At 47.0% G+C, this 20958-nt stretch overlaps 6 protein-coding genes across 6 annotated transcripts; 3 read left to right on the top strand and 3 right to left on the bottom strand.

The window, feature by feature from the left end:
• Positions 1 to 508: 508 nt before the first annotated feature.
• On the top strand, positions 509 to 2571 carry N7481_002735 (MDR family MFS transporter; the record flags this gene model as incomplete). Its single annotated transcript, XM_057261954.1, has 3 exons — positions 509 to 751; positions 890 to 1696; positions 1756 to 2571. The coding sequence occupies 3 exons, from the start codon at positions 509 to 511 to the stop codon at positions 2569 to 2571; spliced, it is 1866 nt and encodes a 621-aa protein (XP_057126886.1).
• Positions 2572 to 2949: 378 nt separating this feature from the next.
• Positions 2950 to 4622, bottom strand: N7481_002736 (esterase/lipase family protein; the record flags this gene model as incomplete). The annotated part of the gene is made up of 2 exons (XM_057261955.1): positions 2950 to 4237; positions 4342 to 4622. 2 exons carry the CDS (start codon positions 4620 to 4622, stop codon positions 2950 to 2952), a joined length of 1569 nt encoding a protein of 522 aa, XP_057126887.1.
• A 482-nt stretch (positions 4623 to 5104) lies between these two features.
• N7481_002737 (putative sterol glucosyltransferase) lies at positions 5105 to 8320 on the top strand (the record flags this gene model as incomplete). The annotated part of the gene is made up of 8 exons (XM_057261956.1): positions 5105 to 5216; positions 5283 to 5988; positions 6096 to 6226; positions 6286 to 6649; positions 6722 to 7072; positions 7150 to 7695; positions 7737 to 7929; positions 8045 to 8320. The coding sequence occupies 8 exons, from the start codon at positions 5105 to 5107 to the stop codon at positions 8318 to 8320; spliced, it is 2679 nt and encodes an 892-aa protein (XP_057126888.1).
• Positions 8321 to 8772: 452 nt separating this feature from the next.
• N7481_002738 (uncharacterized protein) lies at positions 8773 to 9717 on the bottom strand (the record flags this gene model as incomplete). The annotated part of the gene is made up of 1 exon (XM_057261957.1): positions 8773 to 9717. The coding sequence occupies one exon, from the start codon at positions 9715 to 9717 to the stop codon at positions 8773 to 8775; it is 945 nt and encodes a 314-aa protein (XP_057126889.1).
• A 769-nt stretch (positions 9718 to 10486) lies between these two features.
• Positions 10487 to 12142, bottom strand: N7481_002739 (uncharacterized protein; the record flags this gene model as incomplete). The annotated part of the gene is made up of 3 exons (XM_057261958.1): positions 10487 to 11660; positions 11712 to 11770; positions 11822 to 12142. The coding sequence occupies 3 exons, from the start codon at positions 12140 to 12142 to the stop codon at positions 10487 to 10489; spliced, it is 1554 nt and encodes a 517-aa protein (XP_057126890.1).
• Positions 12143 to 17969: 5827 nt separating this feature from the next.
• Positions 17970 to 19907, top strand: N7481_002740 (dihydroxyacetone kinase; the record flags this gene model as incomplete). Its single annotated transcript, XM_057261959.1, has 3 exons — positions 17970 to 18075; positions 18139 to 19179; positions 19240 to 19907. The coding sequence occupies 3 exons, from the start codon at positions 17970 to 17972 to the stop codon at positions 19905 to 19907; spliced, it is 1815 nt and encodes a 604-aa protein (XP_057126891.1).
• Positions 19908 to 20958: the final 1051 nt, after the last annotated feature.

The following is a 20958-nucleotide window of genomic DNA, read 5'->3' on the forward strand; positions in this document are numbered from 1 at the left end:
CACGACGTGCCTGGCTCGCCGCCCCCACCTCGGCATTGGACGAAGGCTTGAATTAAGAATAAGGGTCTGACCCACACCTCTGCACAGTTCACAGACGAGAACTGTTCGAAGAAAATGGGAATATTTCAACTAGAAAGAACCAACCATCATCCATCATGGACAAAGATGACGGCAGATTTATTTACAGAAGCATTCCGGCACATTCTTGTCCGCTTCTCGATCGCCGATCTTTGCTCCGAACGCGCAGGAAACGCCTCGCTGTCCACGGGCCCGCGGCATGCGAAGAACCCCTTGTGGGTCCAGCGCGCCAACGAGAGTGCCTGCAGATGAACTGAATTTCAGGACCTGTATCACAAAGCGGATTAAGGGATGGGTCCGGGAAAATCGTAATCGAGTCGAGTTGAGACGCGCTCGTCATACATAGACAACCCAACACCCACTCCAACCCCCCCTCGACGATATAATGGCTCGTCTTCTGGATGACCACTATCACACCGCGCCAATGCCAATGCATACGTTCTTGGATCCGCCAGAAGAGGAGGATGACCTCGAGCTGCAGCGTTTCGACTCGCATCGGCAGCACTTCGACCCCTTAGACTACGACACGAAACCGATCTTAGCGGAGGAGCCTATATCGCCCGATTCTCCTAACCCCACTACAGCCCGCGGCAAATCTACCGATGAAGTCTCTTATGCGAAGCTGGTGCCTTTAACGATTTGTTTATGTCTGGCTACCTTTTGTTTGTCCTTGGTAAGTTCTCTTCGTCGTTCACCCCTTTTGTTGGTGTCGATGTCGCCATAGGTGTCCCTGGCGCGGCGCAATCACATCACATCCGTCCGCATATTACCCCTTCCTTTACGCGACACGCGACATCTGACACGCCTGCAGGACGGAACCATTTTAGCGACTGCGATTCCGAAAATTACCAATTCTTTCAACTCGCTTGATGATGTGGGCTGGTATGGTAGTTCGTTCCTGTTTACAAATTGTGCCGTGCAGCTATTTTTCGGCAAGCTGTACACCTTTTATTCGGCGAAATGGGTGTTCCTAAGCGGACTGGGCATCTTCGAGATTGGCTCTTTAGTCTGTGCTATTGCGCCTAACTCGGCCTCACTCATTATCGGCCGTGCCGTTGCTGGTATTGGCGCTGCGGGCTTATTCTCTGGGGCTATCATTATCATCGCCAATACGGTTCCTCTGCGCATTCGTCCGATCTATATCGGTATTCTGTCCAGCATGCACTCCATTGCCAGTGTGGCTGGCCCGATTCTGGGCGGCGCTTTTACCGATCATCTTAGTTGGCGGTGGTGTTTCTGGATTAATTTACCAATCGGCGGGTTGACTGCTATTGGAATCTTCTTCCTTATGCCGACTCGGGCTGGCGATGTGCACCCACTCCCGTGGAAAGAGCAGGTCAAACAGTTCGATCTCCCTGGTACTTTGACCATGATCCCTTCGATTATTTGTCTACTCCTCGCCCTGCAGTGGGGTGGTTCGAAGTATGAGTGGAAGAGCGCCCGGATCATTGTATTGATGATCCTCTTTGCCCTACTCTTTGCGGTTTTTGTGGGTATTCAAATCTGGCAAAAGGACAGAGCTACCGTTCCCGTCCGCCTGATGAAAAATAGAAGTGTCTTTGGCGCCTCTTGGTATGCATGCTGTATCTCGGCACCCATGTTCGTCGTCGCCTACTATGTTCGTCCCCCGCATCCCATCCACTTATATCACATAACCCCTCCACTAACTTTACACAGCTACCCATCTGGTTCCAAGCCATTAAAGGCGTATCGGCCACCGCATCTGGCATCGACAATCTCCCCAGTCTAATCGGCATCGTCGTCTTCGCAATCATAGCCGGCGTCCTCGCCTCAGTCATCGGCTACTACACCCCCTTCGTACTAATCTCCTCCGTCCTCACCGCCATCGCAGCAGGAATGCTCTCAACCCTCAACGTCAACTCAGGAATGCCAGAATGGTTCGGCTACCAAGTCCTCCTAGCCGCAGGCGTCGGCTTCGGCGTGCAGAACGTCATGCTAGTCTCACAGGTCGCCGTTGACGCTGAGGATATGGCCATCGCGACATCGATCCTGACATTCGTGCAAACTCTCGGAGGAACGATCTGTCTCTCTATTGCGGAGAGTGTATTCCAAAACAGACTGATCAAAAACCTGCTCAATTCGTTGTCGAAAGAGACAGCTGCCCTTGTCCTGTCAGGTGGAGCGACGGGATTTAGAAACACCATGCCTAAGAGCCAATTACCTCCGATCATGGCAGCTTATAATGATGCAGTCATGCAAGCTCTTTATGTGGCTGTTGCGACAGCGAGTCTTTCGATTCTGGGACCGATTTTCATGGAGTGGATCTCTATTAAGGAGAAGCCTAAGACCGAGACGCCTGAGAAGGAGAGTCAGCCGCAGACCAGGGCTGAAGCTGTTAAGACCGAGGCTGAGATTGCTAGGAGACGCACTATTAGGATGAGTTCTATTGGTGCGGGTGGGAGGTTGAGTACGCTTGGCCCTTCGGCTGCTGCCAGTGGGCATCGTCCTGGCGAAGGGGGTGGGTGGGTTTAGGGGGGTAAAATGAGAATTGAGCCCTACTATGCATTTACGCCTTTCTTTCCCTTTTTTAACGGCCAAAAAGATATGCTTGTACCTATATTGATTGTATGATTACTTTTATGAGATTTAGATTTAGATTCGATTCTGTTTAGATGGATTGGCCGAGAACTGGAAGCTTGGTTTGCTGCGTAACTTCGTTCAAGATTAGATGCGTCTTTGATCTAGGGTAGTATGCTATGTATGCACTGTACGCAATCTAGTCGGATTGACGACGTAAAAAAAAGAAAGCCTCCCTTCCCTCCCCCCCCCACATGCCCCTGCAAGTACTAAGGTCCACGAGTATGTCCCAAGACTACTCTAGCAACCCTAGTAGCCATCTATCACTTTCATCTAATCCAAACTCCTTCTAACCAACCTCCTACTCAATTCATCCTGCACCCACATCTCAATCAAACTAACCGTATCACCAACGAGAGGATCATAGTGCGCACCGGACGGGATGAACATAGACTGATGAGCCTCGACCTCGTCGATGTCCTGCATCACGACTGCGGTCCAGTGTGCGTTGTCGTGGTATTTCCAATGATTCTTTGGCAATAGGATGAATTTCCGCAGTTTTTGCGTGCTGGGGTCCGAGTTCGAGTTTGTGCTGGAGGTTGTTGTTATGCTTGTGCTTCCGCTTATGGTGCTTTCTGAGAGGTGAAGGCTTGCTTCTCGGAGGGTTTCTGTTGGGGAGAGGGAGTGTGCTGTGGGTTCTGGGGTTTGAATTTGGAGTTCTGATGTGGTTTCGTCTTCGATTTCGGGTTCGGGCATGGGCTCGGCGTCTATTACTGCTAATGTTGATGATGAGGATTTGGACTGTGATTCTTCGGCCGGGTTGGTCTTTATTGCTTTTTCTTCGGCTTCAGCTTCGGCTCCAGCTTCGTGGGATCTGGGTTCTGAAGAAATGCTCAGGTTCTCTAGTGATCTTTCCGGAGCAGGCGTCTGCTGCGTAGGAGTCGTGGACTTCTCGTCTTGGTCGGCTATTTCCTTTTCTTCGATTTTAAGAGAGGGACTGGGACTTCCTTGGGCAGAGTCCGTCCTTGTAGAATCATCGCCCTTCTTTGGTTTCTTGCGACCCGTGCTGGCTGTATAATAATTGATGAATTTGACCGAGTGAGGCGGTACACGATTTGAAGCCTCCAACTCCATAAGATCGCGATATCGCTGTCGGAGCTCGGAATAGTTATTCACACAGCCCGCGAATTTCGCAGATGATACTACCCGATCGAAGACTGATCGCGCAAGGTTGTCGGTATTCTTATTGACAAAATGCATCACCCCTTTGAGGAAGCCCCGATTAGGTAGTCGGATATCATTCCTCCACGGCCGATCGAAATTCGGATCCGGCGCTGCTGGTCTTGGTGGTGTTGCCGGTTTATAGGCGGGGTCCATGCCTAGAGATGCTTGCTCATCTGCGAGCGTTTCTTCTGGCGGGACGTCTCCAGGCTTTTTTGGCATCGAGCTGAAAATACCTGTCGGTACTACGCGCGGATGAAGGCCCAGGAAGGGTACGTCGAAGTTGATTAGTCCCAAAATTTGATGTCTTTGCAAAAGGGCCACGTCTGCAGCGACGATTCCGCCGAGACTGTGGCCCAGCAGGATTATATCGAGATCATCTGCTTCGTGAGGAGCTAGCCTAGATGGATAGATCTACATCAGCCCATGCACAAAGGCTTCAGGACGAACGGGACGGCCCGGTGCGACGATGTGACAGTGTGTGTTTATATTAGGAGAACCTACCAAGCACTGAATTGGGCTGCTGCAGACTGAATCTCCCCGTGTGATTTATACCGAGGATAAATGCGCGTGTATACGACATGCGAATCACTCAGTAATGCGGTCAACATGTCATGGATATGAGCGGGGAAGTCCTGGAAGCTCGCTTCGGAGCCCATGAATCCATGGATATAAATCAACAACAGCCTTCTCTTGTCATTTTGTTCGAAAGCCCCGGCTTGGGGTAGCGACAGCGAGAGGCTATCGCAGGAGTGGTTGGCGCCATTGCGGATCGCGCCGTTCATCGTCGCGAAGAAGACGGTGGGTTGAGGATAACACTCGTAGACATGCGGTCATAATTAAAGCAGGTTTCCACCTTCGTCTCATTAGTTTCCGCACAGCCACAATTCGTGGAAAGGAGGGGGAAGCAGTGTGGATCGTCGTTAAGCACGGCCCGTTTGCCACTGACGATGGCGTTTAAGTGGACAAAAGGGGGCTGGATTAAATGGGAAATGACCCGCTAATCTAATTTTAGCTGTCATAATTGGTTCTTCGTTGGTGCCTGCGTGGCTGGAGCTACGTGATGTATTAAGCAAAACCAAAGCCAAAGCTCGTTGGGACATCGCGGGGCATGAGATTCGCCACCAACAACAAGTTGCACAAGACGCTTGAAACCGTGGAACTTACTCCGTAGTCTATGGTTTTGATACTACTTTCTCTTTACTGATCTACGTCGATTTATTCTTTCTTTTCTTCACATGCGAAAGTCCCCCTCACTCTGAATAAAATGGAGAAACCTCCACTGCCCGACCGCGCGGGCACCGACAGAGAGTCCAGCCCCCCACCATACACTCCATATGTCGACCCTCAAGTGACTGCCGAATCAGGCGATGTCAAAAGTAAGTGGGAGGATGTGGGATGCGCAGTTATTCCTATATTGAGCCACAGAGCTAACTTAACAACAGCCGATGGCCGTATCGATGTCAACCTCAACTCCAAACTCGCCAAATCACTGGCTCAAATCGCAAAACAAGAGCTGAAAGAGCTAAAAGACAACTACCCACCACCGCCTCAGCCAACAGAACCTCAGCCATCACCCGTCTGCGACGTAAAGCTTAACATCGTCATTCAAATAGTCGGCAGTCGTGGCGACGTCCAGCCCTTCATCGCACTAGGAAATGCCCTCCAAAGACACGGCCACCGAGTCCGCATCGCCACGCACGGCGTATTTGAGAAATTCGTCAAGGACTCATTCCTGGAATTCTTCCCTATTGGCGGCGACCCGGCACAACTCATGGCATATATGGTCAAGAATCCCGGACTAATCCCGCAAATGCAAACCCTTCGTGATGGCGAGATTAAGAAGAAGCAGCGAATGGTGGCAGAAATGTTGGATGGGTGCTGGAGAAGTTGTATCTCGGATGATCCGACGAATCAGGAACCCTTTGTTGCTGATGCGATTATTGCCAATCCGCCGAGTTTTGCCCATGTGCATTGTGCGCAGGCGTTGGGGATCCCGGTTCATTTGATGTTTACTATGCCTTGGAGTACGACTAGGGCGTTTCCTCATCCGTTGGCGAATTTGAGTCAGAATTTGAATCCGGAGATTATGAATACGCCTGAGGCGAATTGGGTTTCTTATGGGGTTGTGGAGTGGTTGACGTGGCAGGGGTATGTTTGAATCTACATCGATGGATATTGTGATTACATTTGCAAAGGAAAGGTGAATTGTTAGCTGACAGATTGCGCAGATTGGGCGATGTGATTAATCGATTTAGGTCGTCTATTGACCTTGCATCGGTTCCTGCTACAGAGGGCCCTTGTTTAGCGGAAGCTTTGGAAATTCCGTTCACCTACTGTTGGTCTCCGGCATTAGTTCCACGTCCAACTGACTGGCCATCACATATCGGTATGTTTTGAGATCAAAGAGAAAAGATCCCAGATATGATCGGCAGCTAATCGAGACAGATGTCGTGGGATTCTTCTTCGCAGATACGCCGGATTATACACCCCCTCCAGATCTGACAGAATTCCTTCAAGCAGGGCCACCTCCTGTGTATATTGGCTTCGGCAGTATCGTCGTTGATGACCCCCAAAAGCTAATTAACACAGTCGTTGAAGCAGTCAAGCTGGCTGGCATACGAGCCATTGTTTCAAAGGGTTGGAGTGAACTCGCTGGAACTTCAGATGAGAATATTTACTATATCGGCGACTGCCCGCATGGATGGCTTTTCCAACAGGTGGCTGCAGTAGTCCACCACGGTGGCGCTGGAACGACTGCCTGCGGGCTTCAAAACGGAAAGCCTACCACTATTGTACCATTTTTCGGCGAGTAAGTTTACACTCTATTTCCTTCATTGATTTTCCGTAGATCATATCTGAAATATCGCTAACATTTACCCAGCCAACCCTTCTGGGGCGATATGGTTGCCAAAGCCGGCGCTGGCCCCGAACCAATCCCGCATAAAGACCTTGAGCCAGAACTCCTGGCTTCTGCAATGCAATTTTGCCTGACGCCAGAAGCATCAGAAGCCGCACAGGAAATTGCTATCAAGATGCAGGCCGACTCAGGCGTGTCGGCAGCAGTGGACTCGTTCCACCGAAATCTACCACTCGATCGAATGCGATGTAGTATCATGCCTGATCAAGTCGCGGTGTGGAAGTATAAGAATGAGAAACACCGTTTAATTTTGTCGAAGACAGCAGCAGAGGTCCTAATCGAGCACAACAAGATTAACCCTGAAAACATCAAATGGTTAGCTCAATCTTAACCCTCCTCCCCAACAGTCCCATGTCAGAAACGAAAACGAATACTGATGACAAGGAAAATAGCTACCCAGCCAACCCAATTTTGATCGTCAACCGACGCTGGGACCCTCTAACAGGCGTCCTCTCCGCAGCAACAGCAACAGGCGCAAACATGGCAAAGTCAACAGGCGAAATGTTCTACAACCCATACAAAGAGTTCAAACGAAGTCGCACAAACGCGACGGGCGATTCATCCTCATCCCGATCTCTCGAGAACCGTCAAGACTCATTCGAGACAGCGGGTAAAATGGTCGGCGCAGGATTACAAGGCTTTGGGAAATTCTCCGGCACGTATCTGCGAGGTGTGATCGTTGACATTCCACACGCGGCGGCGGAGGGATTCAGACGTGCACCGCGACTTTACGGCGAGAAGCCTAAAGAATATGGACATGTCTCTGATTGGAAATCGGGTATTGCGGTTGGCGGGAAGAATTTCGTTGGCGGTATGGCTGGGGGCGTAGCGGGCATGATTACCGAGCCGTTGAAGGGTGCATTGGATGGAGGGAAGGATGGTGCTATCAAGGGTCTTACTAGGGGGGGCTTTAGGGATGGCGACGAAGATGCCTTCTGGTGAGTTGGATCCTTTCTTTTGCGCGTGGAATTGGATGAAGGAAATGCAATGCTAACACTTTGCCTTTCGCTGAAGCTGGTATCGGATTGATGGCCTACCCGTTCCATGGCATTTCGAAGAGCATCGAGTCTGCGTTTAGGACGAAGACTCCTAAGGCTATTGTTGCTGCGAGGTTAAGGGAGGGTTATGCGCATGCGCAGCGATTGAATTTATCGAAGGAAGAGCAGGAGGAGGTTATACAGATCTTTGAGATTTTGTTGAGCAGCCTGTGAAAGTCCTCATAAATCTTGGAATATTCATAGCTCTGTATTCAAGTAGTTCCTGTCGAATAGCTAATAATGAAAAGAGAAACAAATGAGCAACGCCGCAACAAAACTGAAGGCGAGCACCATCATCATCCCTCCCTCAAAATCATGCATCGAGCATCCGAATGTCCTTTGCACCGGTTATTTTCAAGATGTCTTCGCGAAGCTCGTCAATACGCGTGAAGTACGCAATCCGGCTGTGCTCCGCGCCGGCAATAACCATCCCCACAACCTGCCCCCCAGCAGCAGCTTCCCGGAAAAGCAAAGATCCCGAATCACCCTTAAGCGCAGGAAGCTTGAGTTCACCTCCAGTTCCTAAGACACTATACTCCAGTGACTTGACTTTTTCGGTCTTTGGTCCGATTGTCGCGACTTGGAGGCCGTTGTACAGAACGATGGAATAGATTGGCCAATTTATTCCATCTTAGGTAGCTACTAGTCTCCCTTAAGAAGGCGGAGACCGGAGCGATCAACGAAGGTGTTCAAACTTTTGCAACACTGGCTCGTAGTAGCCATCGCATGATCGCTTTATCGCTTTTTCTTGTATAGAAAACATAGTTCTCAAGACCTAGGTAATCATCACTCGATCGTTTTTTGCGTACAAAAATGAAGTGCCAGTGTTTAGTGGTCAAAGTTGCCTAATCACTTTTTAATTCAAGTTCTACTAGTAGTATATCTTATACTATTGTGCCATTTATTGCTTGTGACCCTACGAGCTTTAAACGCTTTCTTGTCCAAGCCACATAAAACAATAAAATTATTATAGTTGACTCAGAGACTACGAACATATTCCTCCACTGCTTGCCCAAAGGTCTCCCTCACCGAGAGGCCGACACCGGAAGCCAAAGACACATCAAAGTTGCATGGCCACGATTGAACCAAGTCTGCGAACGTGGTGTCCTCCACTTCCTCTATATAGTCCAACATTTCCTGACCAGCGACCTTTGCCAAGGTATCCCTCATCTCTTGAATCGTAACCACCATTCCCGGCGCATTCAACACTCGTCTATGCAAAGGCAATACATCGCTGGGCAAACCAAGAATATAGACTAGATTCAATACTATGTCATTGATGGAACAGACCCAGAACGTCTTTGATCGATCCTTCGTCGGCACAACACATTTCTTCCCTGCCAGTGGCTCCCTGATAATGCCGCTGAGAAAGCTGCTCGCGGCTTGAGTAGGGGCTCCTGTCCGAATAATCACACCAGGTAAGCGAATTGCAAACCCATCGATATACCCCCGTCTGGTATAGTCGTTGATGAGCGTTTCGCATATCACCTTTTCGCTGCCATATGACCCCTCAGGCGTAGGATACACATCTTCCGTGATTTTTTGAGGGAAAGGACGACCGTATACGGCAATACTAGAGCCATAAATAAATCGAGTATGCCATCCTTTCTTCCTGATGCAGTCCAGTAAGTGGCGTGTCGCGTCGACATTGACTTTCAAGCCCAAATCGAGGTTTGCCTCTGCGCCGGATGACATAATTCCATGGAGAACGTATACAGCATCCATTTTCTCAATAAGAACCGCTTGTGGCTCTTTGACTAGATCTGCTTGGATGCATATTGCGTTTTCGGGGTGGATTGAAGAGGGCGGGGTAGAGAAGACCGTTATGTCGGTCAGGATCAGCTTGTTCTCTGGATCTTTGAGTAGCTCTCTAGCAAGGTATTGTCCAACAAAGCCGCCGGCACCAGTGATTAAGATTTTCATATTGGATGAGTTAAATCCAGACTTCAGAGATGGCGTACATACAAGACTATTTCCAAGGTTGCTGGACCGAATTTGACGAGGATACTCGGCAAAAGACCGAGCCAGCCAATGAAAGTTGGAGATTGCCTCAAGAGTACCATTCTGAACTTGGGGTAATTGAGAGTCTGTGCGCGACTCCCACATTCAACGTGATACACTCTCATGGAGCAAAGTCAGTACCTAAAATTGGTTCCTCGTTGAGGAATTTCTGATCTATAATCAGTATTCATCATTTGACACTCCTTGACAACTACGGCGCTCCAATAAGCGCAGGTTGGTCAGTAGTTGTATATAGGTATATTGCCTGACCGTTTTCAAGCCCCCTGTAACTTCTCAGTCTCAAATTACCAGTGTTACATAAAAGAATTTAGACAAAACTACAGTAGTACTACAAAAGGTTTTACTTTGTAATTGTCTACCATTATTGACCACTTGCCCATAGCAGACTAGTACCTACCCATAATAGACTAGATTAGCCGATATATTCCATCTTGGGTAATTACTTGTAGTCCCTCTGAGAAGGATAGAGACTAGCGCGGTCTGAACACTAAGAACTTTAGAGTCAGAAGTTCCAAGTTTATAGATGGCTTTCAAGACGGTCACATAAAATACCCCTTGATACAACTACTGACCACCCTGCGCTCATGGAGCGCCGTAGACGGCGAAACTTCAATACAGCCTAAACAAGCGACCCATCCAGGCATTGAGCTTTGATAAACACCAAGGCCTCTTACACCTCGGAGATTTCTGGGTTTGGATTCTTCGAATCTCCTCGTGCTTTTATCACTTCCTCGCTTGAAGACTTCGCATTGACCTCTCTTGTAGCGACAACAGATACTTGCGATTGTGCATCAAAACTGTAATCGTCCGACCTTTCGTAGCGTCGCTGCCACCACAGCATACCAAGCTGGACAGCAACGGACGAGAAAATGAACGCAGTGGCAAGAGGGAACCCAATAGGATATCTCGGAGAGTCTTTTGTTTGCCAGGCCCTGAGTGGAATGGTCGCATGGCCAACATAGACAATTGTAACCGTGAGAGCAACGAGAATTGCACGAGCTTCCGGCTCCTTTCTCAGTATCTCGGCCATCCAGGACAGAAGTGACGGACTTCCTGCATTTGTCGCATATGTGAGAAAATAAAAGGCCAAGACAACTTTGTAGTCGGAAGGCCAGGCACACAAAACACATAGCACAATTCCGAACAGAAAACATGGAGCTATGCTGATCTGCCAGCGCCAGTATTTCCAGTCGGATACCGCGTTCAGGGCAAGATTACTGACGATCTGGAGTGCATAACCTCCTATCGGTATGACGTTGACCTGATATGTGTTGAAACGAAGATTTCCGGCCGAGTCTTTCAGTCCTTCCAGATAGAGGGGGAAATATGAGTTTGCTCGACTGGCCCAGGCTTGCAAAGTGAAGGCTAGAAGAAAGAAGTATGCCACTGGGTGGGATGCTAACTTTCGCAACTTTTGTTTGAGGACTGCAGCGGGGAGAATTTTCGACGTATCGGCGCCGAAGCTAGCCATGCGCTCCTTTGCAATGCGTTTCTCTGCATCTGTGATCCACATAGCGCGACTTAGAGCTGGGGTATCTGGTATAATGGCGAGACCGAGAAGTCCTTGCCCAATTGTGACTGTGCCCGATATAATGAATAGCCATTGCCATCCGGAGATTCCGTGGACGCCATTCATGTTTTTGTAAAGAGTGGCTTGCAATGCACTTATGAACATTCCTCCCGCTGCATTGGAGACATTGAAAAATGCAACTCTCTTGGCTAATTCGGCGGGTTTGTACCAATTGAAAATCAGCGAGACCGCAGTGGGCCAGAAGACAGCCGAGAAAAGACCCAGTAATATGCGCAATCCGTATACAGTTTTAGCATTAGGAGCTTGGGCGATGCTATTGGGGATGTTAGATAATTAATTTTGTAGTTCATTCATCAAAACCAACCAGGTAACCAAAATGCCCCACGCTATTTCACAAAAAGGCAAGAAGAGGGAAGGGCGAATCTGGAACACTTAGCTTATATCCACCCGGTCGGGTCTTTCAAAACCACTCACTTTAGTTTGAATTAGCTGGCCCGGAATAAGACCGATGGCATATCCCACGGAGAAGAAGGTGTTGAAATTGACCAGCTCGTTGCCATATAAACTCAAGGACTCTTTCATTCCCGACACGTATGCTTGGGTGGTAGCAGTTTGGTCCATTTCCTTCAAAATTCCAGCGATGAAAGTCCATGTCAACAGCAAACAGTCCAGTTTGAAGAGAAGGACATTTTCAGGTTTCCTGAAGTACGGGATATAGCTCCATAGCCCTGTGGGTGGAGAGTATGGCACCTCATCTGAACTTGAATGTGCCTTGGACCCAGATATGCTCGTCATTGCTTGGCGTTGGGTGGAAGAGGAGCGATTTTAAATTTACTCGGAGGTTTTGACAAGCTTTATAAGTTTTATAAACTCAAGGTTTGATCCGTTCGGATCGTCGTAATCTTGGAGACCGATCACGAAATCTACAAGCTGCAGCTTGAAGCTTGGCATGCCGAGATTCACGTTTCGGAACTCGCTCTCTTTTTAAATCCCGCCCGACGCTTGCAATGCTCATGCGAACTTTTAGGATGCAAAATATCGCGAAGTAGTTTATGATACTGGTATTTGCAAGCATCTCTTTTGATGTTGCCGACCGGGTGAGTATAGATACTCACCCGCTCACCCGCTCACCCGCAAATGCAATAAAAAGGAAATATAAAGTTTTACGATCTTCGTTGGCTCGTCTGAAGACGAAGAGTAATTGAAAAACGATAATTTCTACAGCGATACTAGCTGAGATGACCCATTATCGAATTTAAGTCCAATCCTCGCTCAATATGATATGCGCATCCAGGAGTGACATTTGTCGCCATTCAAAATGCTAGCTTTTTGTTTAAAGGTTTAACAGTTGACGGACCCTTCCGGCCTATTTCCCGTTAATAATATAATTTGATGACCATGAAAACAATGTTTGGTACGCAATTAATGGAGCCATTGGTCCAGTTCCCGGGTAACCAGCATCGTAGGACTGGGTATTCCAATGCCAAAATTTTGATCGACTTACCGGTCTCCCCTAATGCACAGGAACATCCGGTAGAGCCCAATACAAGCATCTCCAGCCGAGCGCGATTGAACCTTAATCCGTGAATATTTTGGCCATCCCAAATCTAATAGAGCTAGGATGTGGTCTGCCCATTACTGTGATTTCAATATAAACAACGGGCGTGAATATGCTCAGCGAGCCCGTAACATTCTCAAAAAAGGGCAAACGTGCTATGGTATCTGCCTACCTATTCAATTAAGGCATACTGCTCTACGATGCCGATAACTGAGTTGGTTAACCTCAAACATCAGTATCATCAGTCGATTTAGGCTCAAATTTTATCATAATTTCTCATGATGGGTTTCTTCAAGAGCAATTTTTGCCCTCCAGTAATTCACATTAATATCCTTTTAACAATAAATACCATGACTGAGTTTCATTAAATCATTGGCTGATAGGCCAGCTCAACTCCTGTCTAAGAACAATGCCTTGACGGATGATGTTTTCAAGAGCTGGCCAATCGATAGTTAGTAAGCTGAGTATCTTTGGTGGGTAACAGTATATGTCCATACATTCTAGAGGGTGATCATTTGCCGACGGAGGCCTGAAGACTCTTCGGTACTCGATCTTTGTAGATGGAATCGGTATCTATTATAAATATACCAAATTCAATATATTTGACCCTATGAGTGAGGATGCTGGCTCTTCTCACATTGTTTGCCTGGAGATCTGTGTATGTTATGTCCGCCCTCTTCTCAATAGTTCTTAATATATGACGAAGCTGTGTTGTCTTCGAACCAACGCAGAATAGTGGTAATTGGTTTCTTGGGAAAAGCATTTTGTAACTATACCATTTCACAGAGGTCGAAGAAAGATTATAGTTATCGCTCACTAGCCTTATTACTAGCTCAAGGTGGCTTTGTGCCAGAGATAGGGCATGATCAACACATTGATTGACCCTAGCAGTGTAGAGGAGTTGACCGTCTGACTCCGCCCTTGACGCGTACTCACGTAGAAGCAATTGTATAGACTTTCTACCCAGACGATTCTTTTTTAAATTCGTTGCAATGCTTTCTGTGATGATAGCCAAGTGGGTTAATAGGTCGTAGGCTGGGGGTGGTAGAGGCGAAGTAGAATTTTGACTTTGAGCCATCTTGGAGATGCTTTGCATTGAAAATCGTTTTCAGGATTGACGAGTAAGTTGTAACAAAATTGCGGCAGCTTATAAAGGTTTTATTCGATGATTAATGACGCATGCGATGATTTCAGGTATAAGGTTACACTCTCTGGTAATGTAATGAATTGACAACGGTTAAGTTTCAGCCTATAAGCGATTTTGGATTCATGGCTACGGAATTTAGGCGATAAATAAATCGAAAGGGAAATAGAAGAACGGGTTATAGGCTGTCTACAAAAAGGAATCCATCGATCTACTACGTCATGACCTGCGGAGGATTCTAAAAGAAACTTTAAATTTTTTTTTGGATAAATGTGGTATTTATCTGGCACTTTCACAAAACTGGACCTTCTGTCCGTCCGAGAGGTCTGGCATGTTTAGTCTGCACAGTCGGGTTGTACAGTTGCAGAGCTTCTGAGGTTCAAAGATTTCGAGTAAACGCTAGGATTGCAACTCGAACGTGATGTATGGACGGAGAAGATAACAGGTGCTCAGATCCGCCAGATCCACCGCCCCCTCTTAAGTTGTTTAATTTGCCGGAAGGTTCCAGTAATATACAGTAAACCCCTTACGCACACAAGCACGCGGTATGCAACTTGGCTTTGCAATTATATGTATTCGTAGAATATCGGAAATTTAATATTCCTATTCCGTTCTTAATACGGGTTGGCGTGGCTTGGCACTAGGGTTCGGGAAACAACCAAAGAGTGTAAGGGTGTCACCGATTTCCGAAAATACTGTACTACCTCCATGCATTATATTCAAAGGCAAAGTCTACATCGAAAGTTGGTTTGATAATCTTCGAAAAGACTGGCGATTTGTGGTCTCTTAAAATGGCTGGACTACAGATGAAATTGGCCTACGATGGCTTGAAAAGCTGTTTATTCTAGCTACTTCTATACGTACAAAAGGGAAATATCGCCTTCTTATTCTTAATAGCCATGGCAGTTACCTTATACTTTAATTTGATCAGATTTACAACGAAAACTCAATTATACTGCTTTGTATGCTATCACATTTATCATATCTTCTTTAGCTACTTGATATTGGGTGTTTTACTGTTCTTAAACGCTTATATAGACGTTTAGTTGAGAATTAAGTACGTACAAGATATAACTATATTGATAAGCTAGATTTTCTAGCAGCTTATCCTTAAGTATATACGGAGACCTTTAAGCCAGAGACTATTCAAAATAGTTTTGTAGTAGCAGATCTAGTACTATTTGATCCAGATCGTATACTCTTAAAGCTTAATATATTACTACAAATACCTATACCCCCAGGAAACCGACTAAGTAGCAAATCAAGTATTTTTTTACTAAAAACACCAAAAACAGGTTTTCAGCTTTAAAAGTATGCTTCCTTACTCAAGGCCTTGCTTAAACAGTTCAAAAAGCCCCCCCCAACTCTATCTAAGATTTTACTTGATTAAGTTATTAAAGGCTGCTATCTCTCAATGTATAACGCTGCACTCCTAGCAAAGGAAAATGCTGATTTACGCGCTATAATTGAGAAAAAAACACAAAAGCGTATACGATCAAATCGATAAATACCATAAAAAGGAGGGCTAACTGTTAAAGAGGCCTCACAGCTTATTAGGCAGCCAATTCAGTCAGTTGAATATAGTGAGGAACCTCTACCAGAGCCTGTTGAACTGTCTGTTTTACTACCTCCTCTAACTAGACGGCGGCAGGCAAGGTGCAGCGGCTGTCAGAGAATAGACCATTCCATTACCTGGTGCCCTAAAAGATAGATTCCTTAATATAGTGGCGTTTTGGTGGTAAAATTCTAGTTCAAAAATGTAGTATCAGGCGGTGTGGACGACTCGCTTTGGTGGGCGATTCGCTTTGGAATTACGTTATTCGATTGACTCGATAAACAAACAGAATTTTTAACTAAATGCGATGATTTTTAATAAACATTTTCTCTCTATCGACGGATCATTACCTTTTATATCTTTGGGAACTTGCTATTAGTTCGATCGAAAAGTTAAAGCGAAGCTGGGCATTTAGAAACCATTCTTGTGCCGAGTGAGACTCTATTGCTCAAGCAACAAACTTGCAAACAGCCACGATAATATAATACTACGGATGCTGGGGCAAATCAGGTCAAATATTTGTGCAAATTAATTGAGTACCTATTAATACCTTTACTAAAAAAAAGGAAACGTCTGTAACGATTGAAGGTCTCAGCTCCACTTTGCGTCGCTCGCCATTCAAGACTTCAGATAAGGGTTTCGCGATTCCCCTTCTAGTCTGAGACGGTGACTCTATTTATGATATACAGTCGCGTGTGATTGAAATCCCGGCAATTTCAAGCGATTTTTCCAGGCGGTTGCATTAACCGAGGGAAGAAGTGTTCGTGATGGTTTTGCGGATATGGTCCTTTTCCGGTAACTTTAAGCACCGGTTAACTAACCGCCGACCCGCCAGAAGCTATAACTATTCTACGTTTTGGCCCTATTCGATAAAATAGCGAATATAGGTAACGGTATCAGAAATGCGTAAAGCTCTAGCAGCTTCCGGTTATTTTACTGACCGAGGCTCTCTGAGCTCAAATAGCCGCCCGGAATAAGTACGCGCATATCGAAAAGGGGCAATGGAAAGATGTCCGTCATGTGCATACTCCTTGGGCACGTTTATTTACTATAGGCCGCGAATTACAAGGCTTTCTACTGTCTGGATCGGCGTCGATTGAAAAAAAGGGTACCTAGCAAGATTCTACTAGTGATGTTCTAGACCATATAGAAGTGGACATGTTTCAACATTATAGCTTGGATTTCCGGATGATTCGTAATCCTCCAACCAAATGATCTGTCGATAAATGTAAGCTTATTTCTGGAAAAATCTGAAGTCCATGTGACGACTTGAGATATCCACAAGGAATGGATAGAGTGGAGACATAACTCTGCAGTGCATCGATGATCATGTAGTTGCTGCCCCTGAAAGTGGATACATGGGATTCCTGTTGGTGGATTCAATTCAACATACTGACCGCTATAAGCGTAGCTACCTAGGTACGGGTCAATGCCTAACTTATTTGTTCATAATTTATACTGTGATTTCTAGCGATGATCCACACAGAAAAACAGTGTGACGCCAACTTGGAGCGCCCGCTGCACAAAACGTTGGGGTGGCTGATTTGGAGGGTTAAACATTCCAAATCTGGACAAGATGACCGGATTTGCATAAGTAAGCCGAGGAGCCTGCCGAGGAGAATTCCGAGGAGGCTGTGGAGATCATTTTTCCAGACAGGTTAATCACAAAAGAAAAAAAGAACGTTCTCGTGACGCAGCACGACAGAAGGAGTGGACTGATGTTTACGTGGAATCCCTTGGTATGGAGAAATTGGCGGCTGAATCGCAGCAAGGAAAATCAGAAAGGAGAAACCAGTTTTAGACGATCCTACGAAGATCAACCTTGCTTCCGGTTGGATCCTTTGACATGGAGCCCCGCATGCACGATCCCGCGGCCCTTGCGTAGTGGAAGTGGATCAGGATTCTATATCTGTGGGGTAGCAACAAGGAGGACAAGAATGAAGCTTGCTTTTGATACTCGGAAAACCTTCCTAGACGGTGTCGTATGATAGGAGGAATCGGTGGCGTGGCCAAAAGTGTCACCTGAGTGTGAAAAAAGCGGGTATCCACTCCCCAGCGGAAAAGCCGTGTGGCATCCACCAAGAAACCAGGGCCCCGAATTGATGTTGAGGTCTGTGCACTACTGGGCGTGGCTGCACCAAGGAATTCCAGACCAGGATCACTCATGAGTACGCGGGGGCCATTCACTTGCGGTTGCGGGGTCGGCCGGAGGATCGCAAGGTATTCCGAGCATGCGTGGCACGGTATAAAGAGGGGGGGAACGACCCTGGGAGAAAGGGGGTTCAGTCGTGCTACCTCCAATTCCCGTCTTCTCTCACGTCCAAAACTTGTCAATCTTGATACTTTAAAGTCTATAGTCGCCGATATGAAGTCCAAGGCCTTTTTCAGTGATCCTACACGGATTGTCGACCACATGTGTGGTTCGTTGGCGGCTCAGAACCCATCTCTGCGATATGACGATGAAAATAAAGGTGAGTCAAGCTAAACAAAGACAATTGGTTGAATGGATGAATTAACGAATATTTTCTTTGCAGTTCTCTTTCGCCCAATTGACCAGAACGAAAAGAAAGTCAGCTTGATCAGTGGCGGTGGCTCCGGACATGAGCCTGCGCACGCTGGGTATGTTGGCAAGGGAATGCTAGACGCGGCTGTCTGCGGAAAGGTGTTTGCTTCACCCAACTTCGATCAGATTATTTCAGCATTTGATCGTGTTGCAACGCCGCGAGGAATTCTCGTCATCGTCAAGAACTACACCGGTGACAAGCTCAATTTTGGCCTTGCTTCAGAGACATACCAAGCGCAGACTGGAATCCCCACCAATATTGTCACAATTGCAGACGACGTCTCAGTACCATACTCGCGTGGAAAGCTGGTTGGCCGTCGAGGCTTAGCCGGTGCGGTCATTGTTCATAAAATTGCTGGTGCTGCCGCACTCCGTGGTCTGGATCTTTCCCAGGTGTCCAAGATTGCCCAGCATGTCTCCGATAACATGGCCACCATTGGATGCTCATTGGACTATGCCAACCTCCCAGGTGGTCACGATCAACCTTCCATTCCCGAAAATGCCATTGAGCTGGGAATGGGCATCCACAATGAACCTGGTGCCCAGCGCATCTCGCCGCAGCCCACCATTGAACAACTCGTCGGCAACATGCTGAAGCTGCTATTGACTGAAAGTGACCCAGAGCACGGTTTCCTGAAGTTCCAGGGAATTCCCCAAGACCAGTCCGAGCTTGGATTGATGGTGAACAACCTCGGAGGATTGTCCGTCCTCGAGCTGCAGGCCATTGCAAACGTTGTCTTGGAGGACCTGAAGAACCAATACAATATCGTGCCAATTCGTATCTATGTCAATACTTACTTGACCGCTCTGGATGCGCCAGGTTTTAGCATCACGCTCGCCAACCTGACACCTAAAATATTCCCCGATACCAACTTGCTCTCATTGCTCGATGAGCCTGTCAAAATGGCCAGCTGGGCTACCTGCCATCCCTTGCCTAACCCGGCGAAGAGATCGAACTCGCCACAACACGGAGAGCGCGCCCGCTCTCCGGTCGTGAAGCAAAATATCTCTTGTATGTGCCAGTTCCTATCCTGAACAAAAACATTCAATCGCTAACTCAGTGACGTAATAGGTGACAAAATTTTGTTTACTGCTGTTCTCCAGAAAATCCTTGCTCAGGTGACGACCGATGAGCCAAAACTTACAGAATACGATACTCTCATGGGAGATGGAGACTGTGGTACTACACTCCTTGCGGGTGCAAAGGCTGCATTTGGCATCGCTGAAGAAAATGACGAGAACCTCGCCAACCTCGCCAAGGGGTTAATGAAGATCGCTTCTGCTGTCCGCAGCGGTATGGGTGGAACATCTGGTGCTCTCTACGGAATCTTCCTCAATTCGTTCGTGTCTGCTGTCCAGCGGAACTTCGAAGACTTCAAGGAGGTCAACATTCAACTATTTGCTAGGAGCGCGACTCAGGCTCTGGAAACCCTGAAGGGCTACACCAACGCTCGGGAGAATAGCCGAACTTTGATGGATGCATTGATTCCTTTTGTGAATGAGTTGTCAAAGGCTGTGTTCACTGATAATGCCAATTCTTCGGATGCATTACAAAGAGCTGTGAAGGCAGCTAGCGACGGTGCAGAGTCCACCAAGTGGATGGTATCGTCCTTCGGTCGATCGACTTATGTTGGTGCCGGCGGTGATGAGGACCCTACCAAGGGTATTCCGGATCCAGGTGCCTGTGGAATTGTGTCGATCATCACAGCTATTCAAAGCGGACTTCAATCTCCGAATTGAGTGAATGATCTTCTTGTATAATCTACCGCAGTCACAGTCTCTGCAATCCTTTGCGGAACAGCTTCGTGATTACCACGAAGGGATTCTATGACCGTGACGAATTTTGTGAATTGGTATATTTTGGTAGCTGGGATTTTTTTATTATTTTACTACTCTTTCGGAGATGAGACATAATGTTAAAACCGTCTTCTAATTTCTGACAGTGAACGTCTAAATAATCGTAACATCATGAAGCTAAAGTATTTACCAGGAAAGGTCTTCTTTCATTCAATCACAACTCAACTTAGATCAACGGAGGAGGGTCCTCCGGCAATACGAGAGGCCCATCCAATGATGGCACCATGATGTATCATAATTCTTGTTTGAAATAGAACTGATCCTGCTGAGGGGTATCCTGTCGCCTAACCGCCTTGCCGTCTCCGCCCGTTCTAAAGCTACACCATCATCTAAAACCAGCTTGGAACACCCCCACAGCTCCCACGACCCCGCAATCCATTCCAGGCGAGGCCCTAGCGCATTCCAATCCAAAGGTTCGGCCCATTTTCCGAGGTCAAAAGTTCGACTTTTAAGTTAGAAAAACTACCCGAAGTGGAGACGGATATGTTCGAGCAAACTTGAAATGAGGGGTAAAGGATACCTTTTCTTGAAACAAGGTCCCGTTGACTCGATTGGATTCATGGCGCTCAAGTCAGACTTTTAAGTTCAACGATGTTGTTACCCCTACCCTCAGAAAATAATTCCTAATCACGACGCGAGCTTGGTGGCACTGATTACAAGAGCGGGTGATATTGAACTTGAATTTGCTCGTCGAGATATGTTCGAGCGTGCTAAGGTAAGGTTGGATTATATTGATGCCGAGAAATTAGTGCAGTCGAAACAAGTACTTCATACTACGACCAAGTAATCAACCTCGGCAATTAATTTCCGGCTGTATAACTGAGAGTTACTATCCATGTGGATGTTACTGACGAATAGGACGTAAGGAAATATGTCAATGAAACAGTCAAAGCTTTTGGCATGCTTGATATTGCCCTCCTTTGCGTTGTCGGTT

Source organism: Penicillium waksmanii, assembly GCF_028829765.1.
Source record: "Penicillium waksmanii strain IBT 27052 chromosome Unknown utg000002l:1.0-3326099.0:1.0-3328782.0, whole genome shotgun sequence".
Taxonomy (NCBI): domain Eukaryota; kingdom Fungi; phylum Ascomycota; class Eurotiomycetes; order Eurotiales; family Aspergillaceae; genus Penicillium; species Penicillium waksmanii.